Source organism: Eubalaena glacialis, chromosome 6 (assembly GCF_028564815.1).
Source record: "Eubalaena glacialis isolate mEubGla1 chromosome 6, mEubGla1.1.hap2.+ XY, whole genome shotgun sequence".
Taxonomy (NCBI): Eukaryota; Metazoa; Chordata; class Mammalia; order Artiodactyla; family Balaenidae; genus Eubalaena; species Eubalaena glacialis.
Genome location: NC_083721.1, coordinates 113,921,993 through 113,948,317, shown reverse-complemented (window position 1 = coordinate 113,948,317; position 26,325 = coordinate 113,921,993). Strand labels below are relative to the sequence as shown.

The 26,325-nt window shown below is 39.2% G+C and overlaps 1 protein-coding gene across 1 annotated transcript in view; it reads right to left on the bottom strand.

Annotated features, from left to right (window-relative positions):
• Nucleotides 1-26,325, bottom strand: part of PLCH1 (phospholipase C eta 1) — a 232,490-nt gene that overhangs the window by 50,389 nt on the left and 155,776 nt on the right. The window contains exons 7-11 of the mRNA XM_061194551.1: nt 20,548-20,641; nt 18,245-18,448; nt 10,209-10,329; nt 6,031-6,202; nt 803-910 (exon numbers count right to left, since the gene is read on the bottom strand). Of these exons, the coding sequence (XP_061050534.1) occupies nt 803-910; nt 6,031-6,202; nt 10,209-10,329; nt 18,245-18,448; nt 20,548-20,641 (699 nt within the window). The remainder of the gene's footprint in view (nt 1-802; nt 911-6,030; nt 6,203-10,208; nt 10,330-18,244; nt 18,449-20,547; nt 20,642-26,325) is intronic.

Genomic DNA, 26,325 nt, shown 5'->3' with positions numbered 1-26,325 from the left:
CTAGAGGAATACTAGTTTTCTGTAGAAATTAAATTGTAAACCTTACAACAAATTAACATGAGCAGGTGCTACTCTCAGATTGTCATATGTTCCTGGAAATCACGTGAGTTGTAGAAGGTGTGGGAAGTCAAGAAGTCCTAGTCCCCCATAGTGATGGGGGGTGGGGGAGGTCTTTAAGCCTTACATTTCTCCCAGGTTTGCATTTCCATTGGATTACCTGGCTAAATGGTGCTTTTCTACAAAGGCAACTCCTTGATCTAGGACAGAGGTCTGAAGCACCATGCAGGTGGCAAACTATTCTATGCCATTTTATCTGAAATGTGGCAAATTAAAGATTTAGCCAAGAGACCCATGTCTGGAAGGGCTTGGAAATCTTCTGGTCCAAGGTACATTCTCTTAGGGAGGGGATGAGCATTCTAGAGAAGCATACACACTTGCAGCTGGGTTCTGCGAGCCAGCCTTGACAGGCAGCATGGCGGGGCTTAAAGCCCATTTATGTCACCAGACAGTGACATTTCCAACCGCAATTTGAGTTTTGACCAAGTTGTAGTAGGAGGGAATTTGTCCCTGGAGAGAGGGTCAGATGGGTTAATCACTAACATTCCTTCCAACTCTAGGACACAAGAATCCTTGACTCACTCACTCAATAAACATTTGGGAGTCTTTGTGCCAGCACACAAAGTAATTTTCAATAAATATCCTTTTTACACTACAGCCACCATATCTGTGAAGATTCCAACACAGCAGCAATTTTTACTGTAGCACACAGAGGGTAAAAATTATGGCCAAGCCTGTAACTTACATAATGGAGCTTGAACTTGCACTCATCTTCAATTTCATCTGCGCTGTCTTCATCGGAAACTTCCCCTTCCTCTGCATCATCTCCAAGGTGATAAGGTAACTTCTTGCCCTGAAATGAAACAAAACACTCAATTTAAAGATGAAAATTCAGCAAGATAGGGGTATGGGAATTAAGAAGTACAAACTACTATGTATAAAGTAAGCTACAAGGATATATTGTACAGCACAGGGAAATATAGCAATTATTTTATAATAACTTTAAATTGAGTCTAATCTATAAAAGTATTGAATCACTATGTTATACACCTGAAACTAATATAATATTGTAAGTCAACTATACTTCAGTTAAAAAATAAAATAGGAAATGAAAAATGAAAATTCACAATAGCCAAAAGGTGGAAATAACCCAGTGTCTACCAACAGATGAATGGATAAACAAAATGTGGTATACGCATACACTGAAATGTTATTCAGCTTTTAAAAGTAAGGAAATTCTGACTCATGTTACAACATGGATGAACCTTGAGGACATTAGGCTAAAGGAAATAAGCCAGTCACAAAAGACAACTGTTGTATGATTCCACTTATATAAGGTACCCAGAGTAGACAAATTCATAGAGACAGGAAGTAAAACAGTGGTATCCAGGAGCTGGAGGAAATGGGTGGTGGGGAAGATGGGAGCTGTTTAATGAGTATGGAGTTTTGGTTTTGCAAGAAAAGAGTTCTGTACATGGCAATGTGAAAGTACTTGACACAGCTGAACTGTACACTTAAAAATGGTTAAGATGGTAGGTAAGTTTTATGTTGTGTGTATTTTACCACAATTAAAAATAATTTTTAAAAATTAAAAAATGAAAATAGACTGTCATACTGAGTGAAGTTAAGTCAGACAGAGAAAGAGAAATACTGTATGATATCGATGCGGAATCTAAAAAGAAATGATACAAATGAACTTATTTATAAAACAGAAACATCTCATAGACTTAGAGAACAAACTTATGGTTATGGGGATCGGGGAGCAGGGGAAGAGATAGGGAGTGCAGGATTGACGTGAACACACTAATATATTTAAAATGGATAACCAACAAGGACCTACTGTATAGCACAGGGAAATCTGCTCATATTATGTAACAACCTAAATGGGAAAAGAATTTGAAAAAGAATAGATACATGTATATGTATAAATGAATCACTCTGCTGTACACCTGAAACTATCACAACATTGTTAATCCACTATCCTCCAGTATAAAGTAAAAAGTTTTTTTTAAAAAAAAAAGAAAAATGAAAATAAAATTTGTTATCCCCTTGCCAATCATTACTTCAGACTGACTTGAAGGCAGATCGCTTGAATTAGGGGCAAAACAAAGGGAGAAGAGACTTTCAAGAAAAGGCAGTTTTATTACTTCCAATTAAATACAATTAATTAGGGATACTATATTTACAAGTAAAAATCAGACCAGGCTTCTGTTCGAGAATATATGACTTGTCATAAACAGGCATCACCCCATCCCATGTCCTTAGAGCAGCTTGTTCTCCTGAGCAGGTTAAACGCGCCCTTCTCTCCTGCTGGCTGTGTCCTCTGCACTGACCAGACCTGCTTTTATGGACAATGCAATGACACTCCTGCCCAGCCAGAACATGCCCCTCGCAACCACTCACCAACACACTTTAGGAATCAGGGGCTTTTGGACAACGAGGGGGAATTCTTATAACAAAATGGTAGACAACCCAAGTTATAGAATTATACGCACATTATGATCTCAATGATATATAAAAACTCAGGGAAAAAAATCTGGCAAGAAATATGGTCCATTATTAGGAGTACGAATCTCTGGGTAACAGCATTATGGGTGATAGTTATTTTCTCCTTTTCTACATTTCCCAATTTATATTCAGAAAAAGTAAAAGTAAATAAAAAGCAGAAGCAGAAGGCATGGCCCAGGGGCCTGATAAGGGCTTCTAGGACAGCTAACCATCTGTATCAGTAAAAGCATCTTACTTGTAAGCAGAAAGGAATATTAATAGGAAATTGAATCACTCCCAGAATCTTGGGGGGGCAGAGGGGGCAGAACCAGACTCTGTGGCTAAGGGACCAAGGTCACTGTGGTAGACAGCCTCTAAAATACCCCCAATGGTTCCTACCTCTTGGTATTCATGTACTTCTATAATCCCCTCCCCTTGAGTGTGGGCTGGACCTAGTGACCCCGTTGAATGAATGGAATACAGCAAAAGCATAAAGATGGGGGAAATTCTTTAAACGTGGAAGGATGTCCATATGCTTGGCAGCCAAAAGTAATGATAAATTTCTAAATATCATCCCAGACTACTACCCAGGCTGATCTTCTCTAAACTAGAGCTCCAGTGACTTCTGTTATATATTCCTGCTCTTCACACCATGACTGGCCCGCCTTCAGCACTCTGGATCTTCCCCTCATCCACTTCTCCTCCCTCCACAAGGCCACCAGCACAGTCAGATTTTCAGAGAACTCTCCCTCCCAGTTTCCTGCATCTTCCCTGATACCCAAAGCTCTTGACCTAAAGGGCTTGGCAAAGACATAGATTCAAAGCTGGTTAAATCATTTATGTAATGAAAACAAAATCTATATTAAGAATCCAAACTCTTAGAATTTGAATACTTAAATATTTTCTTCAACTTACAAAAGGATGGTTATAGGTTTAAAAAGGTGGTATTTAATTTGCCTTCATATCCCTATGTAATATATTTCTTATTTGTATGTACTATCTGCAAAGTGAAAACTACATTCTTTTCCACAGGAATATATATAGCTATAGATATATAAATGTGGCACTAAGCTTCAAATCCCCTTTACTTAAATGTGGCAGTAGGTGGGGAAGCAAGGAGAGAAAGTTGCCATCTAGAGTATTCACAAGGCGCCCTCATTTTCAGTCCTTTCAAAATCCCATTAAAAGACATCAGGGCCATATCTTCTGCCAGCTTTTTCCACATTCCTGGTCTTTGAAAGATACTTTATACAGGCAGATAGGAAGAAAAGCAACACCACAGAAGATTGTTTCTTAACGCCTCTTATGAACAGTGTTACGCCTGAGGAAAATTATAGAATAAACTTAGGTAGAATTTTATGAACTTAACAGTGGTCCAGTGTAAACAAAGAATGACCTAGGAGTCCCCTTCAGATCTACATACTATTTCATGCAGGAGTCACACTCAAGAATTAGATTAATTCCTCCATGGTACATGGAAATATTTCTAGAGACTGGAACCATAGCCATCTCTTAGCTTTTAGCTGCGTGGCCCCAGGACAGCGGTAACTGCTCTATGACACACCTGTAAAAGTAAAATGCTTGGACCAGATAAGTTTTCTTTCAGTAATGAGTCTATGGAAAATTACTAAGTTCGTTATTATTTTTGTTCAAACGCAAATTTTTGTTTAATTTTTAGGAGATACGTACACACACAGTTGGCCCTCCGTACCCAAGGGTTGGTTGGATCTGCAGATGTGAAGAGCCAACTGTACTAGGCCATTTCATATGAGGGGCTTGAGCATTGTGGATTTGGAACCAATCCTGTGGGTACTGAGGGACTAGTATATATATATCTGTGTGTGTGTGTGTATACACACAAGGTTAGAAAGTTTGTGTGTTACAGTTATAATAATAAACAACTTGCCCATCTCCAAAGTGGTAAGTAGCCATTCAAATGCTGCCTTTTGGATCACAGATTGCTCTGATGCTAAAGGAACTTAGGAAAATCAGTTCCCTTTTTGTTGCTTCAAATGGGAGTGTGTTGGTCCAGAGATCTAAGAAATCTCCTTAAAGTTTGGAGAAGGTTACTACTAGCAAATGGACTGCAGCTACTTTGAAATACCCACAGTGCACATTGCTGCCACTCCTTCCAACGAGTGCCTCAGGTCTTCTGGCTTCAATTCTTCCTGGTGCCCATTAGCCCTAGGACATTCTATGCCCAATGATCCAAAGCCCAGTTATGCACAAGGGATTCAGTGAGTTCATATCAAATATTCCTTAAGTTCCACTGTCCAAATGAGAAGTATTTCAATCAGATGGACTCATTCTGCATTTAACCTTCTGACGCTTTGGCTAAAGACCATCTGGGAACATGGAAACATTTACAAGACTATAAAGCTGACACTGAGCTTTCTAACCTAGCAATCAGTTTTCACCACAAGAGACTGCGTTAGCAAGACTTCCCGAAAATTGACCTTAACGTTATTTCTCGCATTATATAATTGGAGCTTTTATTCAAAATGCTTTCACACGTACAAATGCCCAATGACACCCCTTTGATGGATTCAGCCTATAACTCTCATTTAACTGATAGAAAAACAGGTTTTGACCCATTCTAAAGATGAATACTTTACATCTTTCCCATTTGCTGTCCTCTCTTAAAGCTCCAGTTAAAGTCTTGCTATGAAATTACACTATCTGACTTTCCTGTGCCTCCTCTGTGATATTTGGTTTTCATATACACCCTTTTTAAGTAAAATATAACCCCATTTGATCATTAATACTCTATTGCTTTTCCTTAGGTTTTTAGTCTCAAAACAATACAACTATCCAAAATGCTTTTAGTCCAAACACACAAAATTAACTGCAATTAAATAAAATCACATCAGCAATCTGAGAACACAAGAAGCTGTCTTTCTGGCTACTCCTTGTATTAATAATATTCATTTCAGGTAGTAAGTTTTCTCCCTCAGAAGATCTGTTTATGAAATGCCATTCTATTCACCTACGGCTCCTCCGCATACACGCGAATCCTATGGGGCACTGTGTCTGAACGTGTGCTGCACTGTGAAGCGAGCTCTTCTCACTTACATAACCAAGGCTGACCAACCGTGAAGACTTTTTTTTGACAGACAGTTATTGGAGCTTGAAATGGCAGAGAAGAATCTGAAAGAAATGCTTTTGGATACGGACACATGTAATCCAGGCCTCCCGTACACAGACCCCTCTCCAGCGTCAACTACTACAGACTAAAATATTCAGTATTTGGTTTACAGTATTGAGGTTCTCACTTCATAAAAACAAATCCCAGAATACGTGGTCAGTCAGTAACAAGCTTTTTCTGAAGGTATGGCTATAAATAAGTTGGAACAAGGTGCATGCACAAATCTAGACAACCCTTCATATATTGACTATTATTCTCTTGATAAACCAGTTTTCAGTCCTTACGGGAGGGAGGGCTTAGCAGGTCATTAGTGCCTTTTATTGCATTCCTGAGGTAATTACCTTCACTAGGATTTTGCCTTTCAGACTTTGAGGGCTTGGAAGCTGCTTGGTCTCTCCTGCGTCTACAGATGACAGGTCGAGTTTGTCTCGGAATATTCCTTTCAGGTACTGAGCAATTTTCCTTTGCTGCTGGACACTGCAGTGATTCTCAATAGACAGTATGACCGGGAACCTGAGAGAACAGCAGCACATTGTAAAGGTGTCGAGTACAGCAACTCACAGGGACTTTGGAAAATTATTCTGTATTCATTATGTTCTTACAAGCCTAGTGACAGTATTTGTGAGAGAGGTGATAATTAAAATGCTTCTAAAATGAAAAAGATGCGAGATGCATTAAAAAAAAATAGCAAACTCCTCTGGCCAAATATATTTTACCAGGCTTAAGGGGTGAACAAAATACCAATCCATATGAGATGACTTAGTCTAATATTTTGTAGCTCTCTCTCTCCCTCACACACACATGCACACACAGAGTACATATATTTTGTCTCTTTTACAAGAAAAAATAAAAGAGAAAATTTTGAGAGATAAGAAACCTAAAGAAAGAAAACTCATAAGGTAATTTTGTCTTATTTATTCAAAAGTCTAGAAACATCTAGGAGACCACTATCATTAAATGAAGATATTTACTCTAAAAATATATATTCAACACACAGCTTGAAAATTACTATTGAGGATAAAATAACACAATGGAATTTTGTGTTTTATAGCGTCCTATGTCAGGCATTTCAAAATCATTTGTATAGAATTATATACTAGTCTTTACTTTCAGAAAGGAAAAAAAAGTCAAGCATTCACTCTCCTCCAGCACTCAGGGCTCTGTGCAGAGAATGTGAGACCCCAATGGAGCGATCAGTACAGACAGCCTTAGGAACCAGCAACGATTCCATGACCTTACTCCTCTTCTGACTTTGTTTTTTCCTCAGAAAAACAAATTCAGGCTTATTTTCATTTTTTTTTTTCTAGTTTCCATCACACATCTTCTGAAGTACTAGGCAATATATTTTTTTCCGGAATAGACACACCAATATTTAACTTGCCTAATACGTCTATATGGAGAAAAAAAATTATTTATGCGCTTGTATGAGAAGCACAAACTCCACAATACAGGCTGTGACCTCCTGAAATTACATTCTATCCTCATTAGTAAACCTGATGCCAGAGGTAATACGAGAGATGAACCTTTGTGACTGAGGTCGGTTTGGTTACCGGACTATAATCTGTTTGCTCCTGTGTCCTCACATGGGTTTTACCCCAGAGTGTTAGAAAGAGAGAAAAACAGCATACTAGCAGCCCTGAGTTGTCTGCACAGTCACATCAGGGAGTTCTAGCAATGGACTTTTAAGTTATCAATCTGTTTATAAAAAGGCTATCAGTGTCTAATGATGCTTGGTGTATGAAGCAGTGCTTCTCAACAGGGGCTGGGGCGACTGTGTGGCACCCCTTCCAAAGGGACATTTGTCAATGTCTGAAGACATTTTTGGTGGTCACAGTGTTGGGGATGGGGGTTGCTACTGGTGTTTAGTGAGTAGAAGTCACGAATTTGCTCACCATCCTGCAATGCACAAGACAGTTTCCCATAACAAAGAATTATCTGATCCAAAATGTCAGTAGTGCCAAGGTTGAGAAACCCTGGTGTAAAGATGCGACTAAGGACTTCCCTGGTGGTCCAGTGGTTAAGACGCTGCCCTTCCACTCAGGGGGCGTGGGTTCGATGCCTGGTCAGGGAAGTTCCGCGTGTGGTGTGTTGAGGCCAAAAAAAAACCACACATGAAACAAAACATTTTCAGTTTGGGACTTCCCTGGCAGTCCAGTGGTTAAGACTCTGCGTGTCCACTGTAGGGGGGTGCGAGTTCAATCCCTGGTTGGGGAACTAAGATCCCACATGCTGGGCGGCACGGCCGGGAAAAAAAAAAAAAGATGCAACTAGAACTTAAAGCTGCACTTTTAAAATGTGCTAAACAAGCTTATTAACTGTTTTAATTTGAAGTGCTTTTCTCCTAAGGATTCCCAGACTTTAAGTAAGCATAGTCAAGTCATCAGAGGGTCCTCCGAAGTACATAGACAGGAGGTCTTCTCAATGCCCTACTTCACATGTTGGAAAATAACGGCAAATCACTTCACCAACTTGGCTAAGATTAGTAGCAATCAGGGTAAAAAGACCCATCAGAATTTAGTACTCGGATTCTTCCATGTGGAAGACACCACAAACCAAACCTGCTATGCAGCAAGTGTCTCTCATCAGAACAGCACTTTAACTTCACATTTAATTAATGAGAAGACGAAGTGTTAGAAATTTTAAAGGCTACTAATGTCTATAAAATTAATTTCATGCAATTGTAATTTTAATTTGCCTCTTTTAATGCAAAAATCATTTCTTGAATGTCTGGTATATTGCAGGCACTGGCTAGGCAATAAAGAATGAATAAGGGGGAGTTCCCTGGTGGCCTCGTGGTTAGGATCCTGGGCTTTCACTGCTGGGGCCCGGGTTCAGTGCCTGGTTGTGGAACTGAGATCCTGTAAGACGCACATAGCAGCCCAAAAAAAGGGTGGGGGGGGAAATAAAGTTTTATTTTTAATTTCTTTTAAAAATGAATGAATAAGACATAGCCACATATTTTCAAGGAGTTCATGGTCCTAACTACTTAAAAGGAGGCAAGTCACCAACAATTGCAAGAAGGTGCTGTATGATATGATAGAAATATGCTGAGTGCTAAGGACAGCGAAAAGCAGCATTTAAATCAGTTGTAGTATTGGTAAGTTTGCCAGAGGGACAATGCCTAAGCAGTCTTCTAGGATGAGCAAGAATTGGGCAGGTGGAATAATGGAGATGAGTGTTTCAGACGGAGAGAACGGCACAGGTGAGGGTAGGGTCTGTGAAAGCACTGAGATCCCTAGCGACTCCGGAAGACAGTCAGTGACGGCAGAAGCCCAAGTCTCTGTGGCGCAACAGAGGAAGACAACACTGGAAGAGCAGGAAGAGGCCAGGCCTTGAAGGGCACGGAAGGCATGACCACGTACAACAGGGAGTCTTTGAAGGACTTTAAGAATTACAACATCAGCTTATATTTTCAGAAAGAAACATACTACACCAGCGTGGAGGAGAAACCAAAGGGAAATGAAAATGAAGAGGAGGCAGTGGAGTCAAAAGATAATTTAGCAAGTAGAATTGAAAAGATTGGCTGAATCGAGAGTGGACTCCCAGTTTCTAGGTAAAGCCACCGGTAAACAGTGCTAGCCTCCTAACTAAAAGGAAATGGAGCAAGGGGAAGCTTGGCAGAATGAAAGGCTGAGTTCAGTTTGGGGTGGAGGCCCCGTGCTGGTAGGAGTCTTATCCTCGCTCAGTGTTGAGGCTCCCCAAACCTATTATAGTATGCCTGGCTTAGAGTGGGCACCTTTAAATATCTAAGTAAATGTCTGAATAAATAATGAAATTTGTTAATTTTCAGGTACCTATGGGATACTCAGATGAATTTGTAGTAAGAATTTTTCAATATATCTCTGAAACTTAGGGAAAACATTCTGGATATATAAAGGGCAAATAACCAAAAAGTAGACCAAGGACAACAACTTAGGAAATAGTGCCTATTAAAGGAGTGAGGAAACGGACTAGAAGACCATAGGCTAAAGAAAGAGGTCGAGAAGCAATGGCAGCAATAGAGGAGAGAATGTTATAATAGAGGCCCCCCAAAAGCAAGTACGAAGGAGGAAATTATCACCATTATCAAATGCCAAGGAGGGGTCAAGCAACATAAGGACCCCAGGCACTTCAGTATACATAGGACATCCAGCAAGTCTGGAAACCAAGATATTATTATTTTATTGTATTGCAATATAATCCCAATAAGCTATTTATTATGTATAGTAACCTGTGTTTCTAAACTTTATAGACACTCTGTACACCCTGGCTTTAGAAACTTTGAGGTCACTCTTTGTAAGAACATGCTTCGAGGAGGCAACATCTTGAGAGAGAATGGGGTAAGGAATAAAGGGAGCAAGAGAAAGTATGTACATGCGGCCCTTGTTTGTTCGGTGTTTTGTTGGGAAGGAAGGAGAGAATCAGGGCAGGAGAAAGCGAGACGTAGACTCCAAGGAAGTGTGTGGCTTGGTGGCCGTGTTACATCAGGCAGTGGTCCATGTGCCAGCTGAGCCTGGCTCCCAGCTGCTGCTCTACTTACTCGTTCTTCACGAAGGCATGCTTGTTGATGGTCTCCACAACATCCCTGAAGAGGATCTTTGAAGTGAGCGTGTAACCGTGGTGTACGACCGGCTCTCCGTCGGGGCCATCCCAACAGTCAACTGCCAAAAACAGAATGTCACATCAACAACCCAAAGTTTCTGGTGTGTCCTGATAGTTCTGGAAATAGCAGACAAGTATTAAGTTTATTGTTTGAGCTTATACGTATTACGATCATGACAAAGATGTCAGACCGAAATGAGTGTTCTGGCATATTTATCAGAATAAGGAATTAGAGATTATAAATGATTTACTGCAAGTGCTTATAGTTAACAAAGAGGTCATATACACAAGCAGCTTAGCATTTACCAAGAACTCTCATTAGAAACTGATCTAAATCCAATCGAGTATGCCTGAGCATAGTGATATTTCTTAACAGGTTGTTTCTCTAATTTTACTTCTTCTTATTCAGTTTACTATAGTCTTTTAATGTTTCAATGACCCTCTCAAATCAGTAACCGGGTTTTTCATCATTGTCCTCCTAAACTCATTATGTTTCCATTAGATTTATTTCTATTTGATTAATTCGACAGTAGTTCTAAAATAGCATTGACTTCTTAACTTCGAATCTTCAGGCCCTGCTAAGATTTATGTGAATATAGGCAAATGATTTAATAATTTAAAGTATTGCTTCCCCATCCATAAAAGGAAAACTAAACACAGGACTTGAATCATAAGTTTGAGTGATTTATAAGTACATGAAAAGTTGATTATAAACCTGCATGGCACACAGTAATCATTATTGTCATTGATACTATTGATACTGTTACGTGTATTGACAACCTCACTGACCTCCAGCTGGAGAAAGACCACAGCTTCCTCACCATCCTCCCCAACTTAGAGTTTGCCTTCCCTTGTTTTACACTTTGTCACCAGACTAATTTCTCAAAACACTGCTTTCTCCATGTCACTACTTTGCTCAAAAGCCTACTCAGTGCATAACATAGCATCCAACACATGGTATGTACTCAGTAGGTCTATGTTAAATTTATTAATAAACAACTTATAGCAGCTCCTGCCTGCTTAACCCCAGGGTCCCTATCTCTGGCGCTAGAGACTGGCTAGCCATTCAACTAAGCCTGTTTTCTCTCTCGCCCTAGCTCACAGCTAGACTACAGTTCCCAGCCTTCCCTTGCAGTAGGACATGGCCATTGAAATGTGGGCAGAAATGATGTGCACCACTTCCAGGTCTGCTTTATGAAACCCTGCCCTCACAGCTATCCATGCCCTCTCTTCTGCTGTGAGTTTGGAAGTCATGTGCTGAAGATGGCACAGACACAGAAGGAAAGAGCCTGTACCCCTAAATCACTGCTTGAAAGAGTCACCCATTAAGAACAGCTATTTTGGACTTCACATAAGAAATAAACTTCAGTTGTTTTAGGGCACAGAGATTTAGGCTTAACTGTTAAAGAAACTAGTTAATTAATATCTTAGCTCCTGTTTGACAAGTCAAACTTATTTTCTCCTACTTCCAACCTCACAGACTTATTCTTTCAGTTAGGCAAGCTTCTTCACATACGATCCTACTTCCATGCCTTTGCTTCTTTCATTTAAGGTCAACTTAAGTGCCCTCTTTCACTTTGCTTATCTCAATCTCAACCAAGGGTCAAATCCTTGATTAAGGATTTAGATCCTAAACCAGGATCCCCCATAGAATTTTGCCAGCTCTCATGCCATTGCCCTTCCTTATGACAGGGGGTCACAAATTCAAATACCAACAAGAACCTAGCAGGTCACATAAATAAATGTAGCAGCCCAACAGGAAATGTGTGTCTAAATGAGGTAACTATTTCTCACTGTCAGTCAATCATTCCTAAGTAGGAATAAGGACCCAGTTACCAGATCTGAGAAAAGTCAAAGGTCTCTTTCCTCTCTCTTTCTGTCTCTCTCTCTAGATAGATGAGAGTTGGGGGGGGGGGGTTCTGTTCCCTAACTAATACAGTTACATATATCAATTAAATACTGCCTATTAAAATATCCTTGGGGGGGCGGGAAATGGAAAAAGGAAAAGGAGAAAGTACTTTCAAGGTTAAAACCATTGGAATACTGGAAACAAAGTTTAAGAACAAATATTTTGGGATGCTATCATACAGTGTTATACTGTTCCTTTGGGCCTGTAAATGAGGTCAAACATATAAAGGCATCTTCTCGGAAGAGAGGCTCCATCCCTCTTTTGACATGTGCTTGACAATCTTTAATTTGTCTTTGGACATAAGTGTGAAAAGAATAAACAGATGTTTCAAAAGTATGTAACTTAAACAATATACCCCAATTTATATCCCATTTTGGAAGAAAAAGGGCATAGGAGGGTTTCTCATAAATGAGCTAATACATTTTCAAAAAGAATGCAAAGTAGACGAGGCAATGCCACAGCTGACTTGATAATCATGTACATATAAAAATATCTCTTCATAAGAAACTACTTTGGTAATGAAAGAAGGAGCCCTTTTGCTAACATTTATAACACAGGCAGAATATGCATAGTTGAGGATGGTTCTCCTAACGTTCACTTTTTAGGTCTATTTTATCACTTGTCTGTTAAATGAGGATAGCAACATCCCCAAATGGTGCTGCCATCTGAACGCGTGGCATCCATAGCCAAGTTCAAATGGCCACGAAGAGCTCCTGTAAGAGCTAGTGCTATGATGAGAATGTTGGCAAAGTAGAAATCCTCTAACCAATCTCCTAGCCACAAAATAGCCAGGTCCATTTTTTCAATCAGACCACATGTTAGAAGCCCCCGAAAGCACCCTGACAAACAGCTGGTCAGATGTGAAGGCCAGCTGAGAGACTAACATGACAGCTTTTCATAGTGGAACTCAAAATGTTCCACCCTGATAGTGCTCCCGGAGATAACAGGAAAAGTTGTAAAGCGATTACAACAACAATACGTCAGTTCCATAATGAAAGTGAAAATCCCCTGGACAGAACATCTGTATTTATAAAGCAACTAGGGCTGAAAATCAAGGGAAATGAAAGGCCATGTAAAAAATGTCATCAATCTGATTTGCTGGCAAACCCACTTCACCAACAAAAGACTTATTCGTCTTCCCCAAGACACCATATATATCCTGACTGAGGACATTGTTGCAGCTGAACTAATGGAGATGGAAAACACAGTATTATCAAAATAGAAGCTTGAAAGTGGAGAGATTCTTCAGGTCACAATAGCATGAAAAAACTGTCCAGAATCATTACTCTCCATCCCTAAGAACTATACTTGGCAAAAGCTGCTTCAGAAAATTATCTGTGAGACCTGAAATTTTTAATCCATGACCTGCTACATTCTATAAATCAGGTTCTTTAACTCCTAGCTGCAGCTGTTTAAGAATAAAAACAACTTCATCCAGAAGCAAGGTAGATAAAGCACCACTGGGTGTGTATAGATTGGTGCCTCCAGGTCCAAGCTTGAAGTGTAAACTAAGATCTTCAAATTACAGGGCTGACAGAAATTGTCAGGAGAGCATGAAAAATCATGTTATCAAGTTCTAAAGTCTTCAGGAACATCTAGATATTTAGATGCCAAGCCTAATCACAAGTCAAGCAAATGCCTCCTGTTAAAGCCAACCTCCTCTCTGTGCTGTGTATTGTGCTTCCTAGTCTTCCTTATGTGACCTGATGGCCCTTATTTGATCCCCCTCTTGGGCTGGTCATGTCATTCAATGCTTGTTCTTCCAAAAACCCCAAAGGCTTCCTGGAGAAGCAAAGTGGGGGAGTCAGACAACTTGGGCTCAAATACCAGCTTCCAAGCTTCCTAGCTATGGGACCTTGAGCCACCAACCCTATCCCAAGTTGGGGTGCCTTCTTAAGGAGATTATTCCATCTTCCTTAGTGTTGTAAGAATTAAAGAAGAATGTATGGAAAGCACTTAACCAGAACCTAGCCCACAAAAGGGGACGAAATCATGGTGGTTTCCCTGTTCCTTCCCAGTATATTCAAAGCCAAGGTGACAACCATAGTTTCAGACAGGAAATAGAGCAAGCACAAAGCTGACCAAGTCTCTTAGATAAACACAGTATAATGCTTCTTCTCAACAAAACCTTCCAGAAATAGCAGCTTGACTTTCACTGTCTAGTCACAGATTATTCCAATAGTGAAAACTTCAAGCCAAACAACAGAGGAGAAATTTGCTGATGCAGGCTTGGCGAGGGAGATATTTGAGAGATTGCACGTCCTTTGAAATTATATCCAAGCTGTGCATCTTCTCAGTTTGTGTGAATGTCTGGAGCAAGCAACACCTTTTACACAAGGAGGGCAAAGATCAATAGCTTCTATTACTTTGGTGACTGGCAAAGAGGAAGAAAGAAGGTACAAGGGAAGGCCCATGTTCAATGTAATCTGCTGCACACAATTTCCAAAAGCTAATTTTAAAATTAAAAGATCCCTGAAAAAGCTAAAACTAAAAATTATCTGTGCCTTACTGTAAATTATCTTAATCAGATAACTTTCCTTCTTAATAGCCCAAGGAACGTCAGAGAATTAGAAGATCTGATTCAGTAAGGAGTTGATCATTAGAACATGGTTAAGCTTGGGTAAGACACTGATTTTGGACAGAGAAATCAAAAAAGAAATGATTGGGCACCTGAAAGACCTGAAAAGCAAAGGAAACAGTACAGGACAAAGAAGTAACAAAATCGCAAAACTGCCTGGAGTTGACTTTCACTTCATGGAGTCACCAGAAGTCATTTTCCACATTTGGCCTCCAAGAAAATGTCACCATTTAAAATGATAGGCAACCATCACTCTGAAGCCAATAAGGGTGTGTGACCTGGCATCTCTATGCATGACAGACTTGTAAAACTGCTTGAGTGCTGAGTGAACAAATGGTTGAATAATGGCTGAGAACAGAATGTCACCTCAAGACCTTTTGTTGCTCGAAAGGTTTTCCTTTATGCTCATATTTTATAAGCATCATCATTATCTAGTTGCTTAAGCTACTCAATTATCAGTCACTATTGTCAGTAGGCGTTCTCTGCATCTACTGCAAAAATGCCATGTCTTAAATCATACACTTCCAGAGGGCTAAATTTGTAGTGGTCCTAATGGTTCTGTATGCAGGTAGTTTTTAATACCTGTCCATTTTAAAAATATGTCAATTTGCCTTTATAACATTACTACTACTATTACTGTAACATTACATATGCTACTTTTGTAGCAGAAAATTCTTTAAGCCAGAAACTATCTGACAAAGAAGAGCTCCTCTACTCACCAGTATTATCTCACTGCCCTACCGCTTTATTCGTCTCCCTACACTATTCCACCACCCCAAGAACAACTTGCTACCTACTGCTGACTCCCGTATGCTCCCACCAAAAAGCAGTTCCCCTTTGCTCCATGGAATCTCCATTCCAGTGTAAACAAACCCCCTTTCATCATCAGATTCTCTAACAAACCCCCTTTCATCATCAGACTCTCTGGAATTCTTCCTCAACCTCCTTATCTTGGTTAACAACCAGTTTACCTGGGAGGATACTACTTCCTTTCTCCACAGATGCTTTTTTTGTATAAATCACAAAATGAGGATGCTACTTTTAAACAATTGTGGTTCTACATTCATTTAAAAAATCCCCCCACTTTTGAACCTCACTTTATCCATCTCTACCTTCCTGGTGTCTTCCAAGTGCCTTTTCCGTAGCATTCTTCTTCTACTTAAGTATGTGGTTTACAGTTTTTAATATCCAATTTTTGATCTTTTAATTTTTTAGTTTTGAATCTCCCTGTCAGCATCCTTTGACTTAAAAGTCCATGTGGGCAATCTACCCAATCACTTAACCTTGACCTCAATGCCAACAGCTCCTTGCTTCACTCTAATCATGCTCACCCACCACGCGCCCTGCATATAGTCATCACCTCAACTATATCCAAAATCCCACCTTGTGATAATAATTCTCTGTTCTTGTTTATTGTAGGTGTGATGCCAACATTCTCAGTATTTCTGTTTCTTTGAGTCTTCTAGTCTCTTAACCTCATTTTGTGGCCCCTTCATTTCCTTTCCTAGTTCATGGACCTACTGTCACTTACTTAAAAGAGCTCTCATCAACATCTTGAAGATATTTTATACGACCTAGAAATCCAGAGGCTTGGATCAATTCTAGAATCTGTCTTCACTGCTCCTATACCTAGTCTGTTGGGAATGGGGTGGGGGGGCAGTCTGAGCATGCAGATTTTGTATAACAAAAAGACTGTTTTGTAAAAGACTGTTTTTGAAATTAGCTAGGCCTTCCCCAATTTATCTTGTCAACTCCTTTCTCATTATTTGCTGATCTTTTTAAGCCCGCCATCCCCCAGCCAACCTCCACCCACTCTACACTTAGTGGATGGTGTTCTCTCCTACTATCCTGAGAAAAGAGAGGGTATCAGGCATGAACCATTTTAGAATTTCTTGTCCCCTACCCCATCTAAAAACAAAATGAATGAATCCTCATTTTCCCCTCTTCCAAGTCTCAAAACCTCCCCAACCCTGTATCAAGTCTTCCCCTAATGCAGAAAAAATGCCAAGTGACTAACTCACAGCAGATTAGCTACCTGACCTTCCCACTGAAAGGCCACCAAAACTATATAGCAAAAGACACTAATAACCTCCCAGCTGTCAAATGCAACCAGACCGGACACTTAGTCTTTATTTTACTTTTCTATTGCATGGGACATTTTTGACCATTTCATCCCTTAGGTCCAAGTGACTGCTTTGTGTTAGTTGTCTTCGTCAGTTCCCCTTGTTCTTTCTGCTTCGAAAGGTTGGACTGCATAAGTCCTCAGGCCTTGTTCTCTTTGCCACTCCTCTAAGTGATCTTGTCCACTGTGATGTACATTTACACACAAAGGTCTCTGTAAGTGATCTTGTACACTAACACACAGAAAACTCGGAATTGTGGAATCTTTATCTTTTCTGGATCCTTCTGTTGAGTTCACATATTGTTATTTAATTGACTGATAAAAATGTCCACGTAAATATTACAAAGTCACTATAAACTCAACCGATGGAAAGCTGAACTCATTGATGCTCTTCCTCTCAGTCCCCACAGTAGGTGATGGCACCATCATTCATTCCAGCTCTCCCCTTCAAGCCTTACATCCTTTACTTTGCTCACCAGGTCCTGTAAGTTTACTTCTTTAATATCTGTATAAGCATCTCTCTCACCTAGTCTAAGGTTTTATGATCCTTCCTTTGAATCATTTCAATAGCCTTCCCACCATTCTCCTTGCTTTAGTTTCACCTCCCTTCCCCCACCACAAACATACATCTTAAAGAAAAATTATCTTCCTACACTGCTGCCCAAGCAATCTTTCTAAACTGCAAGTCTGACCGTATCACTCTAGGTGTTAAAACAATCCACTGGACCCTCGTTACCAAAAGCTAAAGCTGAAATTCCTTATCACAGCACTCAGAGCCCTTTATCGCTGACCCAAGTCTACCTTCCCAGGCTAACTGATTTCTCATCGTATTTTACGTCACCCCTCACTTTCTGTATCACCTCTCAACCACGTTTGATTCAACTGGTGGAATTCTCACACCATACTATGATTTTTACCGTCCACCCCTCCTAATGACTGTGAGCGCCTTAAAGATAGAAACCACGTCTTACATCTGTGTCCTCACCCCCAGAAACCTCCTAGAAATTTAATAAGTGTTGGCTGATTGATAGACCATGAAGTATCTTAAAAATAAATATTTATCCTGAACCATTTTTACCATTGTTTAATCAAAAAAAAAAAAATCTTTCTAGGAAAAACTTTCACGTTCATCACAATTTTTCAGCATCTGAAGGTGTGCCTCCCAAATGCTAGTACACATCTCCCTCCCTGTTTGAAGTGTCAGGAGAAACCAGAGAGGATTATGAGTTAAGAACGACTTTACAGTGAGTGGGAAAATAGTTCTGATTAGCATGAGTGCATTTTTTTAGGTCTCCATTATTTACACTAGATGTGCCTGACTAAAGCACGTGTGCGCCCACACACACTCGCGCTCAAAGCACGCACCTTCCACGCAGCGACAGCCCTCCTGCAGCACCCGCGCGTACATGTCCACTTTGGACTGAGACAGGAGCTGGTCCCCGGTCAGGTATGTATTGTGGGAGGAAGCGATGTAGTAGTGGCACAGGGGCTGGTCCATGTCCTGGTACACTTCATGGTGCAGTGGGTTAAATATGTCACAAGCAGGACTACGCATGAAGTTCGTGAAGCCTTTGGAAATGAGAGAGAGTGAAGTACTATAGCTTTGAAGCATATATACTTAACCGACTCTAACAAGGACAAAACAGATCAAAGTTTGTTCATACTGATTACCTCATGTACCTTCAGGACAGCCTTTGCAGGGAATACCGGGGCAATGGGAGATGTGCTTCAGATCAAATAGACAGTGTTAAAAACTGAAATATGACTTTGGGGAGTAGCAGTTTAAATATAACCTACAGAAAAACAGACTTTTTAAGAGTTTTGATTGAGGGAGGGAGGGGGCTTATTGCAAAGCTCTTCAGTAACTGCTGAACTCAAGCTATGATTATTCAGTGTGACCTAATGGGTGGCTCATGCAGCGTTCAAGCCATATTTATCCTAAGTGATATACTGATCAACAGCAACCTGATAGGTTATTAAGTTGATTTGAAAAATAGTACTGTCAGTGCCATAGCTGAGGTAACAGGTCAGAAGTTAGGCATAGCTTAAAATCAGGGTATGATTATTTGACTATGAAACTGGTTTGGCAAGATGCTACTTATGGCTAGCACATTTGAGAAATGTGAAAAAGTATTTCAAGATTATGTAGAAAACCCCATCAGTTTTTCAAAAACATAGTGCCTGGGTGGGAGAGGCATTCATTAACATATTAACAGATATGTGAATGTCCTACAAGTACCTACACGGAATGATTATTAGGGTAAATTATTTCAAGTCTTCAAGAATCCTGTGGTAAAACTACCGGTAAATATCCTCTGAAACTCTGGAGAATTTCTTCATGCTCATCTTTATGGCCATAACTTAGAAATCAGGTTTAACTCCATCTTTTAAGGCCCCACCAAAGAAAAGATTCATTTATTGGTAAAGAAAGGTCCAAATTAGTTTATCTTCTTTGGTTGTTTTTAAAATAGCTTTTAATTATATAAATATTAAATAATTTCTCTTCGTTTTAATCAGCCTCTATCCCTGGAAGTAAACATACAGTATCATACCCCTTTGTCCACACTGAGCCTGTTTGGGGGAATAGGAGGCCAACAATCAAAATTGGTAAGATAAACCATGGTATCATATGCTCTTGCAGGAAGTGGGATGCCCCAGTAGTTTTTTTATTAAGATTATCTATTCTGCCTGAGACCTGTTCTCTTTCGGAGAGCAGCCTACAAATTTCTTTCCCTACATATTTTAAATACATATGACTTATAGATACATGTAGCTATATTCATGTCATATCATTTATATGTAATATCCTAGGAGCTAGATTCTGAATATATAACTGTGGGCGAGTTACTTAATTTCTTTTTTCTTTTTAAATTTATTCATTCACTCATTTATTTTTGGCTGCATTGGGTCCTCATCGCTGCATGCAGGCTCTCTCTAGTTGCAGAGAGCGGGGGCCACTCCTCATTGTGGTGCACGGGCAGCCTCTCCCGTTGTGGAGCACGGGCTCCAGGTGCACAGGCCCCAGCAGTTGCGGCACGTGGGCTCAGTAGCCGTGGCACAAGGGCCTAGCCGCTCCATTGCATGTGGGATCCCCCGGACCAGGTCTCCAACCCGTGACCCCTGCATTGGCAGGTGGATTCTCAACCACTGCACCACCAGGAAAGTCCCAAATTACTTAATTTCTTTAAGCCTCACTTTCCTCAATTATAAAATAAGATAGTCATATTAACAAAATTTGTGGTTTCTACAACCTCTCTACCACTACTAACTAGGGAAAACAAATTAGTTGCCAACATTTAAAAACAAAAAAACAAAAAAACATGTTTACTTATTTTAGGGCCAAATTTCCCTTCATGAGATTATGTGGTTGAGACTATTTCTAAAAATTAACGATTTGAGAAAAGTCAAAATATTTCTTGGCATCTATCATACATAGTGGCATCAAGTTGACTTGCTTGGAGTAGAAAATGCTACTGTTGTTGCAAAAGTAAAAGAAACAGCAAAATCATGGCATCTGTTTTGTAGGAAAATATGTGTGTCGTGGGTTTTATTTGAATCATCTGTAATTCCAAGGTTATCTCCCTATTTCTTTTCCTAAAAATTTTGCTAGAATGTAACTTAGCAAACTGAACTGAGAAATGAGAAATTAAGGATATTGGTTATTTTACCTTCTATGCCAAGGACATTTTTTGCCTTATTTTCTTCAGAAACTTCAAATTTTCTTATGACGTCAGTACAATAGTCTGTTGTCACATTCGTCATCTAAACAAAACAGAACAATAGTACAGTACCTGCAATTTCATGAGATATGTTCCTCTATGCTAAAAGGGCATACTGATTTTTTTAAGCATTCGTGATACAGTGCAAAATGGTTAAATGAGCCATATTTGAGGTTACTAGCGTCATAACTACTTAACCTTTGGAAAATGATCATGATCTCAGTATTCCTTATATCTTTCAGATTTAATCAGGGAAAACAGTCCTTCAACTACTAGACAAATGTTCTCTATGAAGCAACAAGATTAATAAAACCAAGTCAATAATCAGTGCAAATGCATTGCCAAGTATCCACTCACTGTAAGCTAGTAGTTATCTGCAAAAGTAATGCTTTCTACACAAACACTGAGGTTTGCTAATCATAAATTGTATGCAAAAAGAAAATGACTCTCTACCAAAGAAGAGTATTCTAGGTAAATCCACCTGTGTGTTTATACCTACAGATCCTTCAACCGATTCATGAGAGCAGTCTGCCATGGTGACTCAAGAACACAAAGGTTAGCAAAAGAAAATAAAAATAAAAAGGTAGGTGAGAATTCTGGAGTGAGAATGCTTGTATTCAAATCAGCTGGCTCATATTATTAACAGTGTGGTCTTAAATAAGTCACTCACCTTCTCTGTGGCTACCTTATAAGGTAGTTGTGGGGATTAAATTGATTAATATTTGTAAGAAAAATGTATGGTACCAAAAAAGCAGTATATGCTAACATTACTGAGTTAGTCTCAAGTTTGCTGCATGTACATTTCATGCTTAGTATCACTGGGAAAAGCAAACTCTTTGAGAATAATTTCTTTAATACTAATAAAGGATGCAATATTTTTATCAAAAATCCATTCAGCCCCACAATCTCATAATGATATTTAAATATACTAACAAGCACCAGAGAGCAGACAGCAGAAGCAAGAAGAACTAAAATCTTGCAGCCTGTGGAACGAAAACCACATTCACAGAAAGATAGACAAAATGAAAAGACAGAGGACGATGTACCAGATGAAGGAACAAGATAAAACCCCAGAAAAACAACTAAATGAAGTGGAGATAGGTAACCTTCCAGAAAAAGAATTCAGAATAATGATAGTGAAGATGATCCAGGACACTGGAAAAAGAATTGAGGCAAAGATCGAAAAGATGCAAGAAATGTTTAACAAAGACCTAGAAGAATTAAAGAACACCTAGAAGAAGTAAAGAACAAACAAACAGAGATGAACAATACAATAACTGAAATGAAAAATAGAAGGTATTTCTACTTTTTTCTTTTTTTTGATTCTAGAAGGAATCAATAGCAGAATAACTGAGGCAGAAAACGGATAACTGACCTGGAAGACAGAATGGTAGAATTCACCGCCATGGAAAACAATAAAGAAAAATGAATGAAAAGAAATGAAGACAGCCTAAGAGACCTCTGGGACAACATTAAATGCACCAACATTCACATTATAGGGCTCCCAGAAGGAGAAGAGAGAGAGAAAGAACCTAGAGAAAATATTTGAAGTGATTATAGTTGAAAACTTCCCTAGCATGGGAAAGGAAATAGCCACCCAAGTCCAGGAAGCACAGAGAGTCCCATGCAGGATAAACCCAAGGAGAAACACGCTGAGATACATAGTAACCAAACTGACAAAAATTAAAGACAAAGAAAAATTATTAAACGCAACAAGGGAAAAACGACAAATAAAATACAAGGGAACTCCCATAAGGTTAAGAGCTGATTTCTCAGCAGAAACTCTACAAGCCAGAAGGGAATGGCACAATATATTTACAGTGATGAAAGGGAAGAAACTACAACCAAGATTACTCTCCCCGGCAAGGATCTCATTCAGATTCGATGGAGAAATCAAAAGCTTTACAGACAAGCAACAGCTAAGAGAATTCAGCACCACCAAACCAGCTCTACAACAAATACTAAAGGAACTTCTCTAAGTGGGAAACACAAGAGAAGGAAAGGACCTACAAAAACAAACCCAAAACAATTAAGAAAATGGTAATAGGAACATACATATCAATAATTACCTGAAATGTGAATGGATTAAATGCTCCAACCAAACGATACAGGCTCGCTGAATGGATACAAAAGCAAGACCCATATATATGCTGTCTACAAGAGACCCACTTCAGACCTAGGGACACAAACAGACTGAAAGTGAGGGGATGGAAAAAGATATTCCATGCAAATGGAAATCAAAAGAAAGCTAGAGTAGCAATACTCATATCAGATAAAATAGACTTTAAAATAAAGAATGCTGCAAGAGACAGGAAGGACACTACATAATGATCAAGGGATCAATCCACGAAGAAGATATAACAATTGTAAATATATATGCACCCAACATAGGAGCACCTAAATACATAATGCAAATGCTAACAGCTAAAAAGAGGAAATCGACAGTAATAGAATAATAGTGGGGGACTTTAACACCTCACCTACACCAATGGACAGATCATCCAGACAGAAAATTAATAAGGAAACACAAGCTTTAAATGACACAAGAGACCAGATAGATTTAATTGATATTTATAGCACATTCCATCCGAAAACAGCAGATTACATTTTCTTCTCAAGTGCACACAGAACATTCTTCAGGATATATCACATCTTGGGTTATAAATCAAGCCTCGGTAAATTTAAGAAAATTGAAATCACACCAAGCATCCTTTCCAATGACAACATTATGAGATTAGAAATCAATTACAAGGGAAAAAAAGGAAAAAACACAAACACATGGAGGCTAAACAATACGTTACTAAATAACCAAGAGATCACTGAAGAAATCAAAGAGGAAATCAAAAAATACCTAGAGACAAATTACAATGAAAACATGATGATCCAAAACCTACGGGATGCAGAAAAAGCAGTGCTAAGAGGGAAGTTTATAGCAATACAATCACACCTCAAGAAACAAGAAAAATCTCAAGTAAGCTATCTAAACTTACACCTAAAGGAACTAGAGAAAGAACAAACAAAACCGAAAGTTAGTAGAAGAAATCATAAAGATCATAGCAGAAATAAATGAAATAGAAACAAAGAAAAAAATTGCAGAGATCAATAAAACTAAAAGCTGGTTCTTTGAGAAGATAAACAAAATTGATAAACCTTTAGCCAGACTCATCAAAAAAATGAGGGAGAGGACTCAAATCAATAAAATCAGAAATGAAAAAGGAGAAGTTACAGTGGACACCACAGAAACACAAAGCATCAAAAGAGACTACTACAAGCAGCTCTATGCTAATAAAATGGACAACCTGGAAGAAATGCACAAATTCTTAGAAAGGTATAACCTTCCAAGACTGAACCAGGAAGAAATAGAAAATATGAACAGACCAATCACAAGTAATGAAATTGAAACTGTGATTAAAAATCTTCTAACAAACAAAAGTCCAGGACCAGATGGCTTCACAGGGGAATTCTATCAAACATTTAGAGAAGAGCTAACACCCACCCTTCTCAAGCTCTTCCAAAAAACTGCAGAGGAAGGAACACTCCCAAACTCATTCTATGAGGCCACCATCACCCTGATACCAAAACCAGACAAAGATACTACAAAAAAAGAAAATTACAGACCAATATCACTCATGAATATAGATGCAAAAATCCTCAACAAAATACTAGCAAACAGAACCCAACAACATGTTAAAAGGATCATATACCATGATCAAGTGGGATTTATCCCAGCGATGCAAGGATTCTTCAGTATATGCAAATCAATCAATTCGATACACCATATTAACAAATTGAAGGAGAAAAACCATATGATCATCTCAATAGACACAGAAAAAGCTTCTGACAATATTCAACACCCATTTCTGATAAAAACTCTCCAGAAAGTGGGCATAGAGGGAACCTACCTCAATATAATAAAGGCCATATATGACAAACCCACAGCAAACATCATTCTCAATGGTGAAAAACTGAAAGCATTTCCTCTAAGATCAGGAACAAGACAAGGATGTCCACTCTCACCACTATTATTCAACATAGTTTTGGAAGTCCTAGCCACAGCAATCAGAGAAGAAAAAGAAATAAAAGGAATAGAAACTGGAAAAGAAGAAGTAAAACTCTCACTGTTTGCAGATGACATGATACTATACACAGAAAATCCTGAAGATGCCAGCAGAAAACTACTAGAGCTAATCAATGAATTTGGTAAAGTTGCAGGATACAAAATTAATGCACAGAAATCTCTTGCATTCCTATACACTAAAAACAAAAGATCAGAGAGAGAAATTAAGGAAACAATCCCATTCACCATTGCAACAAAAAGAATAAAATACCTAGGAATAAACCAACCTAAGGAGGTAAAAGACCTATATGCAAAAAACTATAAGACACTGATGAAAGAAATTAAAGATGACACAAACAGATGGAGAGATATACCATGTTCTTGGATTGGAAGAATCAATATTGTGAAAATGACTATACTACCCAAAGCCACCTACAGATTCAATGTAATCCCTACCAAATTACCAATGGCATTTTTTACAGAACTGGAACAAAAAATCTTAAAATTTGTATGGAGATACAAAGGACCCCAAATAGCCAAAGCAATCTTGTGGGAAAAAAACGGAGCTGGAGGAATGAGACTCCCTGACTTCAGACTATACTACAAAGCTACAGGAATCAAGACAATATGGTACTAGCACAAAAACAGAAATATATATCAATGGAACAGGATAGAAAGCCCAGAGATAAACCCACACGCATATGGACAACTAATCTATGACAAAGGAGGCAAGGATATACAATGGAGAAAAGACAGTCTTTTAAATAAGTGGTGCTGGGAAAACTGGACAGCTACATGTACAAGTATGAAATTACAACACACCCTAACACCATACACAAAAATAAACTCAAAATGGATTAAAGGCCTAAATGTAAGACTGGACACTATAAAACTTTTACAGTAAAATGTAGGAAGAACACTCTTTGACATAAATCACAACAACGTTTTTTTGACCCACCTCCTAGAGAAATGGAAATAAACAAATGGGACCGAATGAAACTTAAAAGCTTATGCACAGCAAAGGAAACTATAAACAAAATGAAAAGACAACCCTCAGAATGGGAGAAAACATTTGCAAAGAAATCAATAGACAAAGGATTAATCTCCAAAATATATAAACAGCTCATGCAGCTCAATATTAAAAAAACAAACAACCCAATCCAAAAATGGGCAGAAGACCTAAATAGACATTTCTCCAAAGAAGACATACAGATGGCCAAGAGGCACATGAAAAGCTGCTCAACATCACTAATTATTAGAGAAATGCAAATCAAAACTACAATGAGGTATCACCTCACACCAGTCAGAATGGGCATCATCGGGCTTCCCTTGTGGCGCAGTGGTTAAGAATCCGCCTGCCAATGCAGGGGACACGGGTTTGAGCCCTGGTCCGGGAAGATCCCACATGCCGTGGAGTAACTAAGCCCGTGTGCCACAACTACTGAGCCTGTGCTCTAGAGCCCGCAAACCACAACTCCTGAAGCCCACAAGCCACAACTACTGAAGCCCGCACACATAGAGCCCATGCTCTGCAACAAGAGAAGCCACTGCAATGAGAAGCCGGCGTACCGCAACGAAGAGTAGCCCTTGCTCCCTGCAACTAGAGAAAGCCCGCATGGAGCAACGAAGACCCAACGCAGCCAAAAATAATAAATAAAAATTAAATAAAT